Source organism: Ailuropoda melanoleuca, chromosome 10, assembly GCF_002007445.2.
Source record: "Ailuropoda melanoleuca isolate Jingjing chromosome 10, ASM200744v2, whole genome shotgun sequence".
Lineage (NCBI taxonomy): Eukaryota > Metazoa > Chordata > Mammalia > Carnivora > Ursidae > Ailuropoda > Ailuropoda melanoleuca.
The window spans coordinates 76,563,873-76,585,375 of record NC_048227.1 but is presented as its reverse complement, the minus strand read 5'-3'; the positions used below and the strand labels follow the sequence as shown (position 1 = coordinate 76,585,375).

General features: G+C 36.9%; 1 protein-coding gene across 6 annotated transcripts in view; it reads left to right on the top strand.

The window, feature by feature from the left end:
- Positions 1 to 21,503, top strand: part of ARHGAP18 (Rho GTPase activating protein 18) — a 190,924-nt gene that overhangs the window by 145,522 nt on the left and 23,899 nt on the right. For 5 of the 6 annotated variants that reach the window (XM_034669129.1, XM_034669124.1, XM_034669126.1 and 2 more), the window contains 6 exons: positions 1,039 to 1,065; positions 8,240 to 8,405; positions 10,551 to 10,642; positions 15,201 to 15,278; positions 18,249 to 18,408; positions 20,549 to 20,631. In XM_034669129.1, coding sequence (XP_034525020.1) covers positions 1,039 to 1,065; positions 8,240 to 8,405; positions 10,551 to 10,642; positions 15,201 to 15,278; positions 18,249 to 18,408; positions 20,549 to 20,631 — 606 coding nt within the window. The remainder of the gene's footprint in view (positions 1 to 1,038; positions 1,066 to 8,239; positions 8,406 to 10,550; positions 10,643 to 15,200; positions 15,279 to 18,248; positions 18,409 to 20,548; positions 20,632 to 21,503) is intronic. The other variant, XM_034669125.1, reaches the window with a different exon arrangement.

The following is a 21,503-nucleotide window of genomic DNA, read 5'->3' as shown; positions in this document are numbered from 1 at the left end:
TATCACCGTACACTTGTGATCCTTGCCTGAAACAATAATTAAACTAGCATTTGAGAAATGGTGATTTTCTGATTTTTTTTATTCTATTATGATTGGTTGGCAATTTTCTGTAAAATTTTCTTGCCCTCCCTTTTCTCTTTTTGTTTTTGAATATCACTATGAATGGAGGGCTTCCTTTTTTCAGTGTTTTATAAATCATTATTATTTTTCTTTCAAATTTGGCTAAATTTGACCCACGGGAACCCTTCAGGCTGGTTCCTGTGTCATTTTAACATGTCCTCGTTCTTTTACTTGTTTGCTTTCTCGTATGAAATGGTCCAGGCTCACTTTGTACTTTTCTCTCTGACTTAAAAGAATCCATTTCTTCAAGCAGCCCTGGTTTCTCTTAGTAGCAAATAGTATTTAGAAACCAAGCTCCATATACTGAGTGTTCTTGTTACTACTGAGTGTGTCTTACGTATTTAAGAAAAGTCACGTATTTATTTTGAAGAAATTCACACCCTGTAAAAGCTAATAAGAATTGTGTCATGAACTTTCCAGTACTTCGCCACTCAACCCAACATTCATTAACCCATGACTAATTCCCATACCCCTGACCAGTGCTCCATTCTGTGTTATTTTTGTTGTTGTTGTTGTTGTGTTTTGTTTGTTTTTAAGATTTTATTTATTTATTTGACAGGGAGACAGCCAGCGAGAAAGGGAACACAGGCAGGGGGAGTGGGAGAGGAAGAAGCAGACTCCCAGCAGGCAGCCTGATGTGGGGCTCGATCCCAGGACTCTGGGATCACGCCCTGAGCCCAAGGCAGATGCTTAATGACTGAGCCACCCAGGCACCCCATTCTGTGTTATTTTGAAACACAGCTCTGAATTATATATTTTCATCTGTAAATATTTCAGTATGTAGTTCTAAAAGAGGGGTTTTAAAAACATCCCCAGATTCTCCTTACTGTACCTAAAAAATGTTAACAATTCTTAATTTCCAATAACTAGTCAGTGTTTGAATTTCAAATTGTATCACAAATTTCATTTTTTTTTCAGGTTTGTTTGAATCCGGATCCAAATAAGGTTGATGCATTGCAATTGGTTGATATGTCTTTTGAGACTTACTGTCTCCCTCCCTTCCTCTCTCTCCATCCGCTATTCTCTCTCTTTGTCCCTCAAAATTTATTTGTTGAAGAAACCTGGTTATTAAGTTGTAGAGAATTTCCCCTTTTCATTCCTCATGTTCTTCGTTTCTTATAGATTGTTTGACTATAGTTTTATCAGATTCAGTGTTTTTTTTAAAATCCATATTACTTCATATGCGATCATGTATCAAAAGACACAGAGCAGCTGATTGTCTTTCTCTTTTTGTGAAATTAGCAGCTGCTCCTAATTAATGCTTGATTCATTTATTAATGTTGACAAGATGATGTTTTCATTTCTTCTTTTATTCATTTATTGAATACTACTTTTAAGAAAAAGTTTCTCAAAATGGCTTTTATTTTCCTGTGTTCATTGTTTTGATTCCTTAGTGTCTTTCACTAGTGATCAATTAGTGTTGTATTTTAATTTTCTTATAAAAATAGAATTTAGCTCATAGATGTAGACATATCTGATGTGACCCTAGGCACAATTTCCCATCATATATGTGGTTATCTGCTATAGTTTCTGTTCTAATTATGTTTTTGCAAGAAACCATGGTTCCATTTAGTAGAAGTGTACTTCTGTAATGATCATTAGGACACTTGGACTGTTTCTTTCTGTGGGCTGGTCATTCCTTAAAGCCTTTTCAGAGGCAGAGGCCAGAAGTACACCTGTATCTTCTTCCTTTCATGCCGAGAATAGTCATTCTCAGGATACCCCGGGTGATATGATTAGAACACATATAATTACTTGTTTGTTGTATCCTCAGTTAATGCCCAGCATTCTCAGAATAACATTACTACCACTGCTATCAACAATACGATTACTAGAAAAAACAGCTTAAACTTGTTTTTCTTTTCATCAGTTGTGGCCTTAAAATATATCCCCAAAGGACTATAATAATAAAATTACTGTGCGTTAGACTGTTATTGTCCGTATGGTTAAGCTACCAACTGAATACCTGACTGGGTTAATGGTTTCATTTTATTTTCAATTTTTAGGGATTGCTTTTTTGAAATTTAATTTTGTTTGTAAGCATGTAAAATATTTACGTGGTCCAGAAGTCAGATTGAAAACCAAGATGTATTAAAAATCTGGCTTCTATCTTTGAGCTATCCTTCTGTTCTCTCCCTCTCCTCACAGGTAAATTTACTTTCTGGGTAAACTCCTTTTCATTTTAACTTTATGGTTTGTCCTTCCATTCTTAGATAAATGGTAGCCCACTCTACACACTTTTCTCAACCTAGAATTTTTTTTTTTTTTTTGACTTAGTATGTTCTGGAGATCACTCCATAGTTATATACAGAAATAATTCTCATTCTTTTTTAGAGATACATCGTACTCCATTGTGAAACTGCATCATAATTCATTCAACCGTTTCTCTAATGTGGCACATCTAAGTTGTTTCCGGGTTTTACCGTATATTTTTAAGAATCTGTTTTTTTACCTAATGAAATGACCTACACTCCCAGACTCTCAAGATGGTGATAGTCTATATGTCAACAGATGGAAGGGGTTTTAAGTGAAGGACAGTAGAATCTAATTAAAAAAAAAATGAAGACGTTGACTTTTAAGTTGTTAATTCAAAAGTGGAATAAAATAGAAGTTCATATCTATTTCAGAGACTTGAGACTTCCTCTCTATTTCATTCTCTACTTAACATCTGTGCTAACCTCCCTTCTTGACTTTATTCATGTTGCGCCCCAAGCTTGAAATGACCTTCCCATTTCTACCTCTGTTGTTCCCTGTTTACCAAGGAAGTCTTAGCCCATTCTTTGGGGGTCTAGTTTAGTATCTAACTGTATTATTAAGTCTTCCCTGGTTGCGAAGTTACATTAGATACAATATATAAAACAATACTATAAGCTATTAAGATGGCATGCTTTTGAATATTATTGTCAGTGTATTCTTGTATTTATTTATGCATATACGCATCTGTTCAGCTATGCAACCATTTATCCGTATGTATTCTGGAAGGCATGGGTGTGTAAGCTTTTCACAAGTCCTCAGCATGGTTGATGGAATGAATATTTATATTCATCACTCTGAGGCAGGGGTCTAAGCAGATAAACCTTAAATTCCGTTTCTACTCTACGCTCCCCTGCTTCTGTAAATAAGTGGTAAGCTTTATGTAATACATCGTTCTCTGTTGACTTCATTTTTTTATTCATGTCCTTCTTCTTACAACATTGGGTAATTCTTTATGATCTCTCATAACAGATTCAAATTTCTCCTCTTAAATGTGGAGATCAGGTTTCATAATTTTTAACGGGCTTCAGTTTGAAAATGTAGCTACTACTTATTGTGTTTTGTGTACCCACTTATCTCAGAAAATATTCTCTGTAATTATTTATCAGATGATCTCTGTGAGGTAGATATTTCGATTTCTATTTCTCATGGAAGGAAACAGGTTAGATTACATGTGGCATGCTAAGGCTTGGCTTCCGTGACTCAACTTTTGGCGCTGGAGTTCTTCCTGGAAGACCATGTTGACTCCATTTAATGTGCCCTGAAGGTATAAATGCATTTAATTTAGGTGTGAGTTTAAGTGGCTCTGTATTGGTGCTGCTGACAACTTGTTCAGGATAGCTTGAGATATTATATAAATAAGATTTTGGCTTGTTGGGTCCACCATATACAATAGAAATTTAGTATTACTCCTTCATCCTACTTTGGAGACAAAACATTAAGGGCTTATGCAGAAATTTTTAAGATCATCGTTTTTAAAATTATAACTGGCAAAGCCTATTATCCTAGATGCACGCCTATATTTAGTTCTTAAGTCTTTATTTAGTGCCTTTTGGGTTCTTATTGAATTATGTTTAATTCAAGTAAATTCTTGTTCTATAATGACTTTGGTTGTCTGGTAACACAATTCCATGGATACTAAAGGCTGAAAACTAGGCATGGAGGCCCAAGTTGGCAGTTTGCTAGAGAAAAGAATACCTCTGGAGGAAGCCGAAGGACAGTGCAAGAGGTGTTGTTTCAGGATTGATTGAGGACACTGAAAATCTATAAGCAGACACACACTGGTACACAATACAAAAATTGGTGTTTAGGGTTATGGTCCTGAATTGTCAAGAAAAGGTTAAATTATAGCTCTTTGCTCTCCCTTAAAAAAAAATGCAAGAAATATAAAAAAACTAAATTCAAAAGTTCATTTGTCTAGAAAAGTATTCATCCTCTGGAAATGACAATGAATGAAATACTGTAAAATACAAAATCACATTTTACATGTGGAAAAATCTTAGCTAAGAAATGCATTTCCTAGCAGACCAGAAAAAAGAAAAAGTCATCTGTGGAAATTGACCAGGTGAGGGTAGATTCTCCTCTTTCCAAGTTGAGGTTAGAAGTGACTTAATGTATTAAAGTCAAGTCCATCAGAGTCCATCATTACTGAAGTGCCTAAGGGGCCCTTTGTATTGTGAGGCCTGCAAAAGAGGGGTGCGGTCTGAGAGAGCTACCTGATTAATTTACGGTAACATGTGGGAACCGATAACCTTATAATTTTTGAAAAATTTTATTTCACTTCATTCTTGAAGCACATTTTTCAAAAGGCAAAGAGCCTTTCTTTTGCTGAAATTGCATTGCCTTCTCTTAGCCAAGGAACTGAACCATCCAGTCTATTAACTAAACAAAAATGACAGGAAACTTCATAAATATTTAAAGCTGCAGCTATGAATTAAACATTGGGATAAAGAACTAACTCCTTTCATTAAAGCACAATGTTAAATAAATAAATAAATACAGCTCACAACATAGATTGCTAGGTAAATCAAATGTTTGAACTAATAATATTTCAGTTTTCTCTAAACATTTACCTTGGCTAATGCTTTAAATAATTATATTACATATGTTTGGCTTATGAGATCAATAGCAACTGATTGTTATGAAACATTTAGAACTAAAAAAAAAAAAAAAAAGTTGGTAAATAGGATTGGTTCAGCCCTTCGGAAAACAATGCAATGAACAGAACTCTGGGGCCAGGCCTGGAAGAAAATGTGAAAAGTTATGTGTGACTTTGAACGTGAGGCTCGGTGCGAATCACAGGACAGTGGAGAAGCACCCAGCCAGTGGCTCCGTACCTCCCTGAGCTTGATTCTGTGCTTCTCTTCCTGTAGGATGTGTTTCTTCATTCATTGAATAGCCTGGGACAGAACCCCTGCAGTGTTCCAGGCCTGTGGTCCAGTAGGGATAGGGAAGTGATTAAGACAATGGCTCTTCTCCTTGAGGGGCTCACAGTCCTCTGTCAGTACTGATCAACCCAGATTCCTCCCTGTGTGCTGTGGTGGACAGAGAAAATGGAGCAGAACAGAATGGTTATTGCTGAATTTAGGATCTAGAAGATCTGAATTTGCATCCTTATTTTGTCACTGGCTGTGTGGCCATATTTAGTCTCTCAATAAGCCTCAATTCCCCACCGAGAATGTGCTGTAGTAATTCTTATCTATGGAGACTTTGGCAGGATAGGATAAAAGACCATTTATCAAATAAGAGTATTAGCCTTATCATTTTTCCTTGCCTTACAGTAATAGAAGAAGAAAAGCATGAAATCTTGAAATTTTTGAAAAAGCTCTGTGAAAGAAAGGTAGTGATAACACTTTCTGAGTGGGTTCTGTCATTATTCCCATTTTACAGATGGAGTGATGTATTTTGCCAAAGAGGTGATGTAATTTGCCAAAGGTCACACAGCTAGTAAGTGATAGAGACAGGGTGGACCATCTGCGGTCTGGCTGCACATTCTCGAACCCCATGCATGCACTGCCCATTAACAATTACGCTGGAAATTCACTTAGACTGCATGTTTAATGATGTCTATTGCTGTTTATTTCATGTTCTCATTGGGGAAAAAATGTATTACGAAAAGTTAAGAAAGACCTGTTTTCTCCTGTAGTGGACTCTTTTTGAAATTATAGCAGATTCTATAGAAGAGGTTTCTGTAAAGAACAATGTAAAGAGGTTCTCTTTTAGAGTTGAGTTTGTTGGAAAGGATTTAGCTGCTCAGTTACCAAAAGTTGTAGGTTTTAGAAAATGCTCTCAAACAATGATACTTAAACAGTTTGGTCTCAAAACCCTTTTAGGTTCTTAAAAAGCATGGAGGACTTCAAAAAGCTTTTGTTTCACCAGTCAGGAAGGATGTTGGTATTGAGGATGGTATCTACCACGGCTTCCAGCACTTTGACGAAACCCCAGATATGCAGCTTTCTGGCCAAGAATCTGTGATTTACTAGTGTTGGGGCCTCTGTTGTCTCCCTGGACTTCCAGCTCTGTGGAAGTATGTTGTAGCTCAAGAAAGAAGGCATATTCAGAGTTCTACAGAAATTAGGATTTCATGAAAGATTTTGAGGAGATGAACAAGACTGCTATATGTGATTTTGGAATGTGAAGAATTTCATTGGATTGAGTTCCATGGAATTTTGTCACTGGCCTGTGTTCTTGAACTATGAAACCTGAATATGTAGGCTCAAGAATCATTACTCATGATAAATGAACAACAAAGACTGGGAGTAGAGGTTTTGTTTATGTCAGTTATACCTATGGATATTTACCATATTCAAAATTAAAAATTGAGAAATTTAAAAATTATTAATCCACTTTAAGTACATTATTACAGTTAGCATAAATAACATTTTTTTATGAAAAATAGTCCTATTTTCAAAACAAATTATTAAGAAGCATGCCATGGTTTTATATTTTAGCAACTCCAGTGTCTCACTTTAGGAGAAGTCAGTTGGATTCTCACATCTACATCTGTATTCAATCTGTTGCAAAAGCACCTATCTTATACCTTTGGAAAACTCCAGTGTACAATCATGAGTGGATGGGAATGAAAAAGGCAAATAATATCTTAGGATTAATTATTAATAGTTTTGACCTCATAGGCTCCTTGAAAAAGGGTGTTAGGTCACCTTGTCTTGGTTCCCTGGACCTGACTTTGAGAACTGCTGCTCTAAGACATGTTTTTTGCACTAGATTTTAGACCAGAAGTGTTAATCTTATGTGAAAAAATGAGCAAAGTAAAGGGAATAAAAGGGAACCAGTTGATCATCCTTGGCCATTAAATGAGGAAGTCAAGGGTAAACCCCAAAGAGAGAACCTTTATAAACTTTTTTAATCAAACCAGTAGAGAACGATCACAGTTTAATAATCAGTAAATACCATGGGACTATAATTTGTATTCAGTGTATTAGAGAAATTCATGTTTTTACTTTGTGGTTTGTTTTCTTATATTTAACATATTTAAAATTAAAAGTGGCTGAATAGGTAGTGGATAATATTTGCGAAAGGCAGAAAACAACTAAATACCACTTACCTGCCTGTGATAGTAGTCTCTCTAAGTCTCTCTATTCAGCAAAAATAATAATAATAGGAACCGTATACAGGTGCTGGGGGAGTGCCCCTCCTTGTCTTGTCCTCCCCCCTCCCTTTCTGCCATTTTACGGAAAGAGTAGTCTATCAATTGCCAGATTATTAGTAGCTGGTCATTAGCTAGATGACTGGTAGGCATTCTGGCTTTTAAAGTCCATGCCATTACTATCCCTTCCACTCTCCCTGTCGCCCCAATGCTATACAGACCTTCTGTACCTACCTTATTTGGGGTTTTACGACAACATTATAATATCTGTTACATTGTAAATATTCAATATTTCACATCATATTCTACATATAATGTTCATGACAGTAGCGTAGGTAAAGGGTACCTTGTATGTTCTAAGTACACACTCACGGCTACTATTCCTCTTTCTCTTCCTCTTCTTCCTCTTCATGGTTTCTCTTGACTCCTAATCTTCCTTTGTTGTTGAGGGTCAGTAACCAGAGCTCTTTGACTCCTTCAGTTTTACTGTCTCTGTTGTGCTCTTAGCCACTGGGATTAGTACCCCTGGTCCTTAGTCTGGTCACCTTGTCTGTTGGACTTCACATACTGACTCCCCCCAGCTTTGAGTGTGTCATCAGGACAAGACGGATCTTCTTTCTTACTGGAGCAATTTTGCCATGGCTTTCATGGTCACTACTCTGAGTACAGCCTCTGTCTATAGTTACAGTATTGTCGTCTTTCACTAAAAATGGGGTTAGACCCTATAAACCCTTACTCTATTAATGGTACTTATTTTAGAATTTCAGATTGCCAAAAGACAAAACAGGCACCACCAGGATTGGTGACCTAGCACCTCAGGACATGAAGAAAGTCTGCAATTTAGCCTTCATTGAGCTGACTGCCCTCTATGATATTTGGGGTATTGAATTGAAGCAACAAAAAGCTGTGAAAATCAAAACAAAAGGTAATTTTGGAATGAAAAACAGTTGGATTTACTTCAAAAGAAGCAAAGATGAACTTGGCTTCTTAGCAGTTGTCTGGGAGGGGGAAACACCTACAAAATAAACCACCACTTGAATACATCTAAAATTCAGATTCTAAAACATTGCCTTCAAAAATTTTGTAACTTGATAAACAGGCACTATTCTCCTAGACTATAGAAAATAAAGAGATAATCAGATATTTAATTATCTTGGAAGGAAATTCTGAATTAAAGAATTTTTTTTTGAATTGAGGAATCTTAAATGCACTCTCCTTTGAAAACTATGTGTAAAAGATACATTTGGTGCATAAACTTCTTTATTTCCAAAATCAGATCTTGGAAAATGACTTTAAGGTAGTTGATCCTGGTCAGTTACTTTTGCATATTTATTTGATGGGAAATACATATGGTAGTTAGTAGCCCGTCCCTTTGCTCATTTACATTCTACCTGTAACTATTTCACAAAAACATTCTTCACTCCATTAAGAAATATAATGCCATTGTGGCACCTAATACCACTAAATTGTACTCATTGTGTATATATGTAGTTTTTCTTTTGTAAGCAACTTGCTTTACCCATTACATAAACAGACTTTATATTTTATAACATGATAGAGAACAGACATCTCCTCAGTTTTTATCCAAGATTTTATTGGTCTAGAAATCCAGATAATTCTCTATTAATTTAACAAAGTTTAACTGTTTAGAAATCTCTGACCTCTTACTTAACTTTTAAGTTCTCTCCTAAAGAGATACCAAGAATGAGGATTATTGAGTTGCTATGGTAACATTAATAAAGACATATTCACCTGATTTAAGTTTTAGAGGCAATTTCTCTGTGGGACTGACGTATACCTTCCCTCAAGGTCCTCTCTTCCATGCTGGGCCTCAGAAGACCTCATTCTGTGCTCAGCTCCTCTGAGTATTATAGCTTAAGGCTTGGGATGGTGAATTTCTGAGTTAAATGGTGCTTCTGATTTTCCGCAAGGCCATTATGGATAACGAAAGACTTTAGATGTTTTTTCAGAAGCTTGTCACAAAGCCTTTTCCAAATATAAAATAGAAATATAATTTAAATAGCTGTGACTCAGTGCTCAGGACTTTTAAAATGGCTTAGAAAGACTTTTTTATGTTTTAGAATTGCTTCCTAGCCGAGAGAGAAATATTAAGCCATTCTCATTAAGAGTATAACTACTAAAAGAGTAGATTTTCTTTCAGTTTCTTAAATATTTTTGTAGCTCATCTAATATATTCATCTTATAAACTAGACTCTTGACATTTTTGAAGATTACATTTTTTTCATAGTTCTTAAGCTACAAATTATTAGGTTACTGATATTCTCTTGAATGGCATCTCTATCGAGTGTCAGTTTTCAGTGTCCTCATTCCACAATATAATTCCCCCTTTCCTTGTTCACAAATGATTTATATCTCCCCTGATGATGTGTGTTACACTTCTGTGCTAACTGTTCATTCAGTGTTGGGGGTGAGGTGGGAGGTGCTAAGCAGAAGCTATGCTTGCACCAAACCTGAAGGCATATGATTTTAATTTAGAAAAATTATAAATTATTACCTTCCAGTTCTTCTGGAGTTATTCCCAATTATATGAAACTACAAATCTCAATCCAAGATTACCAAGTGTCTATATTTTCTAAAGAAAAACATTTGTAGAACAAGATCATAATGTTGACTGATTTCTCAAAAAGCAAACATTTATGTTTTGCTGTATTGTAGAATGTTAAATGTCAGTTAAGCATGGAAGAGATGAGTAGTATTTGCTTTAGCCAAAACTTTTAATTGGATTACCTTTAGTAAATTATTTGCATATTTCACATACTCCCATGGCACTGTTTCTCTTATATGACAGTATAACTTTTCTATTTATTTTGGTGATTATTTGCAATCATTTACTTAGCTGTCTTTCTTGCTAGGTTGCTCTATAAGACAGGGTCAAGATTTTCCTATGCAGATGTATGTACCTAATGGCTAGACAGTGTCATTCACTTAGTCGGTGTTCAATAAATAGTTGTTTGTTTGAATGACAATATCAGAAATCTGATGCCTTAATATTTTTGCATTAATATTTTATAGATGGATGGAAGTTAAGAAATTTTATTTTTTGTTGCAGATTCTGGCCTTTTTTGTATTCCATTGACAGTGTTGTTAGAACAAGATCAGAGGAAAATACCAGGAACTCGAATACCCTTGATATTTCAAAAAGTAAGTAGGCCTAAATGGGTCAGCATAGAGAGAACATACTTGAACTAATAGAAGTTTTTTTCTTTTTTGGCATTCATAATATTATAATATAGTTTTCCAATTGATGTGCTCTTTTATTTTGTACTTTGATTTTCTATTCAGGAAACAAATTTGTTTCAAGGGCTCATAATTTTTATTCCATGGTGATGTTTTCTGTGTTATTACTATAACTGTGATTACCTGGCATCATTTTCCTGTCTTATATTAGCTAGCTTTGTATAATTGAGATTTCAATTCTATAATACACAGGAGTGGGAACTGCTTATAACTTTCTAGGGAATTGAATCCTCATGAATATTTCATGACTGTGTATTTTCCAAGCTTTCCTATTTACAGTGAGGATGTCCAATTTAATTTACCAATGCCCACTTCCAAAGTAGGCAAAGAAACCATAAAGTAGAATTAGAAAGTGATTGCTAAACTATCAAGTCACTGCTGTCATCAGCACTCAATTATTCATAAGGGGATTATCTACAGCAATATAAAAATTTTGGTCTTGGGCCATCCTTGTTCAGAAACACAGATTACATGTGATAAAAGCCAGGAATGCGTAGTGAGGAAGGTACGTCAGATCAGTTACGGACTACCCAAGATGTGGATTTTTTGCAGCAGCCCCAGCACATCATAATTTCTGAAAGTTCTAGGGATGGCAAGGATGGCAGTGGGAACTTTCACAATCGACTGGCTCAACAAACTTATTTGGTACTAAAGCTCAGTCTACTTGGCACTGATGCTTCTGCTGTTCCAAATCGGTCGTTAGCTGTCTCATCTGCTCACCTCTGATTCCATTATTTCTCATGCTCACCATCACATCCAAACATGTATCTCATTGTGTCTCCTGATGGAGTTTGTTCTGCTGAGTTAGTTCTACTCACCAGCCTCTGCCAGCCGCTGCCGATAGAACTTGTATCTGTATGGATAGTTGTCAACTGTGCCTGTGATGAGCCGGGAGGTACTGACAAATGCGGGTCATATATTCATATTCATTTAAGTAAAAGGTGCATGTTACCACCACAGTTGACTGTGCAAGGCAAGGATCTCAGCAGCATCCTTTCCAAATGGATATGGGTTCTCCAAAGAAACAGAATCAATAAGGGGTGTGTGTGCACATGTGTGTGTGTGCACGCTCATGGCCGCATGTTTGTAGAGAGAGATTTATTCTAAAGAATTGGCTTATGCAATTGTGGGGGCTGCAACAGAGCAGTCCAGAGACTGGAAACTTGGGCAAGAGTTGATGTTGCAGTGTTGAGTCCAAAATCTGTAGGTTGGAAACTCCTATAGGCTTTCCGTATTGCAGTCTTGAGGCAGAATTGATGCTGCTTTGGGAAACCTCAGTTTTTGCTGTTGAGGCGCAAACCCACTGGATGAAGCCTACCCACATTATGTAATTTGCTTTACTCAAAATGTACTGATTGATGGATTGATTTTAATTTTATTCGTTTGCCAGAGAGCGTGTGCACAAGTGTGGGGGGGTGGCAAGCAGAGGGAGAAGCAGACTCCCCGCCAAGCCAAGCAGGGAGCCCATTGCTGGACTCGATCCCAGGACCCTGGGATTATGACCTGAGCCAAAGGCAGACGCTTAACCAACTGAGCCACCCAGGCATCCCAAAATGTATTGATTTAAATGTTAATTGCATCTAAAAACAAACAAACAAAACAAAAACAAAACAACAACAACAACAAAAACCTTCACAGCAACATCTAGGCTGGTGTTTGGCCAAAAAAACCAATGATGTGTCGTGTTCGACTGTATCAGATTCACCATCACATCAGTGAAAAGTAAGTTTTGATCTCCACAAATATTCAGTGACGTCTCCTGATCAGGCAGGCTGAGGGTTGCATGCAATCCTGTGTCATTTTCTCTTGAAATTGTTTTATTTATGTAGTTATTTTACCTTTCTGGTCTCTTCAATATTCTGAAGACTTGGGCTTCCAACCAGTTTGAAGTTGTTAGATAATAGCCTTAAAGACTTTTTCGTTCACACAAAAAATAGAGGAGAGTATGAAGAGTTTACTATTAGATAACACTCATCTATTTACATCCCCTCTGAATTAAAAGCAAAAAAAATCACAGTGATCTAGCATTGAAAAATTTTTTTTCTATCAACCGTCACCTCAATTAGGTATTTCCTCAATTTTGTACAAAGGAAAGAATTGGAAATCACTGATTTACAAAAGGCTTATTACCAGTTTTTAGAGAATTATACTTACTCATTTATTAAGAATGATACCCAAAAACGGGCTTTAGCAAAGCTTATCTAATTTCTTGTGAATTGTATCTGTTGTTTTCTTGTTTGTTTTGTTTTTGCTCATAGGTACATCGTTTAAACTATATTCTTAGAAAAAGGGAAATAATTTTTATCTATAGAAAAATTCTGACAAATTAGTAAATTCTATTCTCACTGTCAGACTAAAAAGCCAAATTAAAGATACTTTGTGTCAAAAACTGCTGACTTCATTTTCAATTCATAAATTCACGTAAATATGTGGTCTCTCTTAGGAAATGCTGTGGACATTACTGATAAATTATGCAATGTCTCTTGTAAGATAAATTACTAAAAAGCATGATTAAAATATATAGAACAATGTAGTTATTTTCCATTTTTAAGTCTTGAAAATAAAGGGAGAGCTATAAAGCATTTATATTTTAGTAATACAATATAATGTGACTAAAAAAGTTATTTTAAAAGTGAGAAATATGAAAAACCACATGGCATTCTTTCAGGCATTATATATACATATCTCTATTAAATGCTAGCATTCCACATTAGAGAGTAATAAAAAGAACTTAAATACAAAAATTCAGATCCTACTCTCATTCAGTTGTTTAGAAATCATCCATTTTTCCTGTGTATTTGATGAAAATGAAAGGCATGTAGTCTTGCTAAAAACTAATTTGCTCTAGCAGCTAGCATAGAATTATATTTTTTGCTAACAGAACATTTTAAACATTTTATAAGATGAAATAAAAATGAAAATTGCTCCAACATTGAATAAATTTTACAAGGTATTATTTGATAAGTTTGGTTTTAAATTCTTTATTGAGTAATGCCCATCTAATCTAAAATAATTCCTGTAAGGTTTTTTGCCGTGGGTTTGTTATCTAGTGTAACTTGAAAAATGTGGTCTTGGCAAACGTTCCAGTTGAATTTTTAAAAATCATGCACTGCTTTGACTGGACAAAGATGGCTCTTTCCTTAGCTAATAATAAATCCTTAAGAGAATTTTGAGACTACTCTTTGCTTTATTCTTACCTGACTCCCTGAAGATTGGTGCGTTCTTTGGCTATAATCCAGGGATAGGAGAGATGAGGTCATTAAAGAAAAATTGCCTATCTTCCAGTGTCTACACACTACAGTATATCTGATTTCAGAGCATCTAGACAAAGGTCAAAAGACCTCATTTTATGATACCTTGCTCTGCTCCTAATAGACACTTTTATAAGCAAGGGAGAAACGGTAAGCTTTCTGTAGTTTATAGAGTCTTGGTAAATCATTAAAGGAGGTTTCCCTGAAAAAAACAAAATAAAATTTTACATCCTTTGGTACTCTGGAAGATTTTATGCCTTAGGGTGTGCAGAGAGATTATAGTAAGTTTGGGGATGAGTGAAGAGTAGGTCTGTCTTTTGTAAAGTAGAAGGCTGTGGTGAATGCGGGTAGGTAGTAAGTAGGAAAACCTATGAGATGCTAGTAATTGCCTTATATTTAACCTGAGGACACGGAAATTGATTTCCTAAAAATAGCAGAATACCCCCTGTAAAGCCTTTGTGTACTGCCCAGGGAATACATATTTCAATTGGAAGATCACTCTGACAAGAAACTAACCACTTTTTTTTTATCATCTTCCTAGCTTCCGACAATATGTCATTGTATTTTCTCCATTTGCCTCATTCTTGTGCGTTCTGCATTATTAAAAAAAAATCTTTGTTATTTTAATGGGGTTCTGGAGGTAGAGAGATCTGTGTATATTCTTTGGGTATAGGGGGTGATTTAGAAACCCTATACAACAACTGTTTTTTATCTTGGTTTGCCACTAAAAGCTGAAAAGCTTAAAAATGAATATTTGCAAACAGGTTTTTTTTTTCCTTCATACCATAAACAAGTCTCTCAAACAAACTAAAAATGAGATGTAAATGTGCAAATACTGGAATTTCATAAGATTTATTTGATTGCAGAATGTATGTTTCTGGAAAAGCAGAAGACACGATGGTCTTAGTTGCTTTTACACGGTGAACATCTCCAGTCCCTGTTTGTTTGGAGTATGGCAGCTGTTGTGTGAAATGATTCCACTGCTGTAACAAAGGAGAATAAAACCCAACTTTTTCTAAATGGGAAGTCAAGTTATGAGACTCCCTGGTTGAAAGGATAGTGCTAGGGCAGTAGCATTCAAAACGCTGTGAAAGCCAGTTTACACGTCATTGTAATCAGTTTGCATTTATTTATATGTGAAGCAGATGTTAAATTTGGAATGGTACCTTTTACAAATACCCAAGTCAGACTGTTCTTCTGTTTACACACAGCTGATTTCTCGAATTGAAGAGGGAGGTTTGGAAACAGAAGGACTTTTAAGAATACCTGGAGCTGCTATTAGAATCAAGGTAATCTCTGGGTTCCAATCCTGTTAACACTGTATTGTTTAATTACGCTTTTGCATTTTAAAAGCTAACTTGTCCTCCCCACCCCTTCTTCCCATTGTTAGTAAAGTAGATACAACATAATGATAAAACCTCTGAACATACAGTGTATATTCAGTTTTTCTAGAGTCTCTGCTGATTTTTCTAAGTTTTGATTCTTCTTCAAAATCACCGTATTAGCTGTAATAGCATTAAGATAGAGAAGCAAATGATTTTAATCTCTTTGCTGTGCAAACATAAAATAGGAACAAAAGTAAACCAGCAAAAGCCAAGAGTAGTTCCATCCTTCTGATGGAAAGAGAACACTATGAGTCAAAACGTTAGTAGGAGACTGGTGATAGATGGAGTCAGCATTGGTAATAGCAACTGGATTAAAAAAAAAAAAAAAGAATGATAAACTCCACCAGGTGAGCAGAATAGGAGATGTGACCGTAGTCCCCATACACCAGTCTATGGGAGCTGACAAAAATGACACTCTGCCTCAACTCCTTTACTGACTTTCGCAGTTCCTGTCTCACCCGACGCAGGGTAGCCCGAGTCTGGCTTGTGAAAGAGGCAAGGTGATTCCCAGACTTCGCTTTCTCCCTTCCGCCTGCCCCCTTTCCCGGCAAGCTGGCATTTTGTTCCCACTATCTTGGGACGCTGTGTACCTTCCTCCTTTCTCCCTGTTGCCCAGCCCCTGCTCTGGGGAATAAAGCATCCAGTAAATGCATGGCAAAGGTAGAATTACCCTACAGATGATGCATAATACATAAGCCTCCCGGAGGATTTGCATTTTACAGGGGCCTCATGCTTGGAATTGTAGCTCTATCTGGAAAATGTATCTAGGAAAAGTTTTCAGTCAGCAGCCATTAACAGCCTCCCGAGCCTCTCAATTCAGCTTTAGCTTTCAACAGAGGTGGCACAAATCATTGCCCACATCCAATCTATTGTCTTCCTGACTTTGCAAAGCCATGCGAAAATAGAATAGAGCGAAGAGATCTTTTCTGTCCATTTCCTTAAGACTTATTCTATATGACATTTTTAGAGCTGGATCAGGGAGAAGTGACTGTTGGTGGGTGCACACGCTTTTTGCCTGTGACTGGCTGTGGGGCTGCCAGGATGGCAATTACTATTCAGACATCACATGGTTTACATCACCTGCTTATTTTGATAAGGTTCCTCGATGTAGGATGCTAGTTTCGGCCTACTTGGCTCTTACTGCATAGAGCGATCTCAGTTTAATCGGATTTGAGTAACCTGATATACCCTGCGGACAAATTTCATTCAGCTTGTGTCCCCTGGGTTTGGTGTCTGGTTCACAGAGGTCCCTGAAACCATTTTGGGGCCCGTGTAAGTTTGATAAGCAGCCATTGTCTCCATGTGCTAACATTTAGGGCGATTTTACCCACAAACATGGGCATCGTGTGTGATTCTGAGATAAGTTCTGTTGAGAGGCAAATTCTCTTACAGAGAACGAATCCCTCAGAAACAGGTCACGTGACTTCATATTCCCCGCATGGGCAAGAATACCTCTTCTCAGTCCACTGGTCACAGCACTAATTAGCAGACTGTGAGGGCCAACTCCTAAGAGTCATAAACACGTTTACTTTAGTACGCAGTGGTGAACAGAATGCGTATTTTACATTTTTGACTGGATAGCTGGCAGAAGCATGAGTTCAACTAAATGTAATTTCTAAGAAGGTCAATTAAGTGGATTCTGTTGGCTCAACTCTTCAACCCGGCCTGTTGTCACATCCATATTATGCAGCAGCTGGTCCATTATAAATAATTTAAAGATAATATGCAAAATTTTTGGTTGTCTTTCTCCCCTGCCCCACCAAATTCTTTGTACTCTTCTCTTTCCTTCCCCCCTCCATCCCCCTCCTTTTTTCTCCCTCCTTCTTTTCCCCCCTCCTTCCCTCTCTCCCTTTCTCCTTCTCCCTCTCCTCTTTCTCTGTCTTCCTCACTCCTCCTTCCCTTTCTCCCCCTTCTCCCTTATTTCATTCCTCTCTCCCTTTACCTCTCTCTCCCTTACCCCCATTTCTAGGCTCACCTTTATGTATTTTACCAATTACAGAAATAACTGGAGGAGAGGATGGAGTTGTATAGGGGAAGAGAAAGTGTAATAAATTCACCTCACGAGAAAAACGAAGAACATTCTTTGGGAGAAGAGTTTAAAATAATGGAGGAACTGACAGAAACTTGGAAGGATTTCTAACCTAATAGGATTTATGCCACAATGAAAAGGCCTGTGGAAAATAGTAATTATGAAACTAAATTGATTACTAATAATTTGTCTGGCAAATCTCATAGAGTCCTCGAGGTAAACAAACTAGGTATTTCTAATTCTGCCTGGACTCACCCTGTTCTCTGCAGCTGGTGGCAGGACGGCTGTGCCACTTAGGGCTCATGCACCTGAGTCAGGGGTATTGATGTATTTTCAGGCCTCATTTGCTGTGGAATTTGGTTTTCCCTTTCCCAGAGGTGACTAATCAGAGGTAGCCTCCTGCTTTAGGCCTAGAGATGGATTATGTATTGTGTTATGTAATGTACTTCTGAATAATTTAAAACACACTTTTTAAAAGATGATTTTTAAAATCGAACGAGAAATCATAGCAACTGAAGTAAAACCCCCACATGGAATGTCGATTTTAACTCATCTTTTCACGATTAAACCTTTACTGCTTAAGGTCTGCTGCGGATTCAGGAAAATATGTATACCAGTTTTTCAAGTCTGTGGCCTTGGCTATAATTTGTCACTGGCGAAGTACCCGTGGCCAAGTAGTATTTTTCTGAGTGACAGAGAAGAGTTGCCTTTAGTACTTTCAGATTCTTTTCTAAAGAGTAGAATCTCTCAGAAAGTGGGAAGTGTATCACACTCTCAGCAGGAAAAAAAAAAAAGTGCACTTGTAGCTTTTTTTTTTTTTTTTTCCTCCTTCTTCTGCCTTTCAGAATCTTTGCCAAGAACTGGAAGCAAAGTTTTATGAAGGGACTTTTAATTGGGAAAGCGTCAAACAGCACGATGCGGCCAGCCTGCTGAAGCTGTTCATCCGGGAGCTGCCCCAGCCGCTGCTCAGTGTGGAGTATCTCAGAGCCTTTCAAGCCGTCCAGCGTAAGTGCCATCTCTCGTTGAGGCAGCCCTGGTGCTGTGCCATCCATACTAATTGTTTTAATGACACTTTGCCTTGCAAAGAATATAACCGGATATATTCGGAGGGACGTATTGACTCTCTGTCAGCGACAGCTCACATGCCCTACATTGTTGTCCTTTTCCTTTATAAATACACGTCTCTGAGTAAATGGATGACAGAATGTTCTCGTCAGGTACAGATTAATTGTATGCCCATTAAGCCGTACAACATATTTTCTTGTTAAAACCTGGAACTTCACATTTCTTTCATAATAGAATGAGTCACGTAAGATCTGATACATTTTTCTTACCAAGTGTTAAAAGCAACACTTACTGGCGAAGCTGTGGATTAACAGTTATCATAAACGCACAAGGAGATGGGGCAGAGTCTGTGATTATTTCCTGAGAAATTAAGTTCTGAAATTGCCACACAGAAACATGGAACAAATTATCTGGCTGTCTCCTTGGAGGAGGGCTACGGACTTCTGCTACTTTGCCATTTTGTGGTCTTGGGCAAGCTCCAAATTAAGGTCTCGAATAGTTCTTGATTCTTTTCCAGTGAGCACAGAGATCTTACAAGGTTTATGCACTGCTGTAATTATTCCTTTTAGTCTAGAGGCCATCAAAAGAAGAAAAATGCCATCACCGTATTGTAAAGACTGTATCTTTAACTTCCCAACTGGGGCACTTTGAGAGGGAAGGGGTGCCACTGTTGGTGATTATGGTGAGCTACAAGGGCCGCCAGGACTGTTCTGGGCTACTCTAATTTTTTTTTTAATTGAGATATAATTGACCTACAACATTATGTGCAGCAGAATGGTTCAATATTTGTATCTATTGTGAAGTGATCATCTCAGTAAGTCTGGTTAACATCCATCACCACACATAGTCACAGAATTCTTTTTTCTTGTGATGAGAGCTTTTAAGATTACTTTCTTAGCAACTTCCAAATATGCGATATATTGGTATTCGCTGTAGTTGTCATGCTGTACATTATGTCCCGATGACTTAACTATTTTATAACTGGAAGTTTGTACCTTTTGACACCCTTCACCTATTTTGCCCACTCCCCTCCCTCCCCAGCTTCTACCAATTGTTCTGTATCTATGAACTTATTTTTTGTTTTGTTTTGTTGTTTGTTTTCTGAGATCCCACATATAAGTGAAATCATATGGTATTTGTCTTTGTCTTATTTTACTTGGTATAATGCCCTCAAGTTTCATTCACGTTGTTGTAAATGGCAAGATTTCTTTTTTTATGAATAATATTCCATCATGTCCAGCCTATTCTGAGTAATATTCCATTGTTTTCCAGGCTATTCTTAAAGCATGTAATATTGAGATGATTCCCATGTGTCATCTCATATCATTTCTTCAGAATTTCTAAGGGAGACATGACTGAAATGATCTTGAGTTTTAAAATATTTATAATAGTTAAGTCATGCTATTTTGCATACTTTATTTGGATACGGATTCAAGGATAAATCGATTACTGAAGAACAAAATACCAGAATGACTCCAAATATCCATGAGTATTACTTCCATGGGTCAAGGGTCACTAAAAATGATAACTATCAATGATAATCACGTGCCTCTTAGACTCAGCCATATGCTGGTTGGTGTTCTGATTCATTCCACAGACATTTATAGAACACTTCCTGTGTTCCAGGCTCCGTTTTACGTCTTCCCATTGGAATTGATGGACTCTCACCATGTGATTTGTCCACTCACCAGTGAAGAAACAACCTTCACTGTTGCAGACGCTCCCTGACACCATACCGTGGAAGGGCCAACTTTCTGTGTCTCTTCACTGGGGAATAATTATCACGCAGAAGTTAAAATTATTTCCAAAGCACTGTTGTGTGTCTGCAAACATAAGGCCGCTCGTCATATGATCACAGTTGGAAGTGAGCATTCCGAGAGAAAGCTCTAGCTCGGCAGCTGCTTCTCCTGATCTCTCTCAAACACGCTCTCAAGAATGCTTGCTGCTCAGTTGTTGTGTCTTAAATTTCACAGTGATGTTTATGCCAAATAACTTTTTTTTCTTACAAAATGATAAAGAGGAAGTAAAAAAAAATGTTTGGTAAAGAAAAAGAGTTCAGATTTATTTAATCTGTCTGCAGATCTTCCAACCAGGAAGCAACAACTCCAGGCTTTGAACCTTCTTGTCATCCTCCTGCCTGATGCAAACAGAGACATGCTTAAGGTCAGCGGATTAATTTACATTAGATATCCCTCCGAACTCAGCAGAGTCATTGCTTGTTGTTGGTCGCAAAACAAAGTGATGTTTTCATGGAAATGTTCCTTAGTTAAGTCTATCAAGAGAAGACTGACTTTTAAATATAGATGGTGGAAGTTTTTAACTCTTTATTACTGTATTTACAAGGCTAGTCACGTTTATAGTATTATCAGGTGTTTGATTTTGCTGTAACGCTTCTACCAAAACCAGGGAGTGAGGCTCATTTTTTTTTTCCCATAGAAACGGGTACTTTTGGTTTTTCCTTTTTATTTTTCTATGTTTTCCAATTTTTTTTTTAAAAAAGCATGTAGTAAGTTGAAAAATGGATGTTCAAAAGAAAGTTGTAAGGCTCATCCAATAAAACCTACTGTTGCCTAAAGATATATTTGTAGTTGTAAGCAGTAGAGTTTGAAAGAAGTCATAACGATGATTTTGAAATGTTTGGTTAGCCAAAAGATAGAGCAACTCAAACAAATTCTAGTTATTTCTCTAAGGGCTCACCCTGAGTTCTTGATTTACATCATCGTTTCAAAGTGATTTGGCCTATATGATTTAATACCATTTATTATAAGCATTGTCAGAGGCTTTTATAATAATCAGTGGATTGTTCCACATTGATTTATTTTCTTAACAGCAAAAGTTTTTAGAGTAGTTGTAAAGGTTTAGTTATGAACTTACGAAAGAAAAAGGAAACTTCTAAAAAAATTTAGGAAGAGTATTTACCTAAGTTTTGCCATTGCCCTGAAAAATTGTTTTTATAAAGTTAATGGTAGAGAACCCTTGCCCCTTTACCCCCTACATTTCTTTCTGTTTAAAATGAAAAATCATGCCAAGAAATT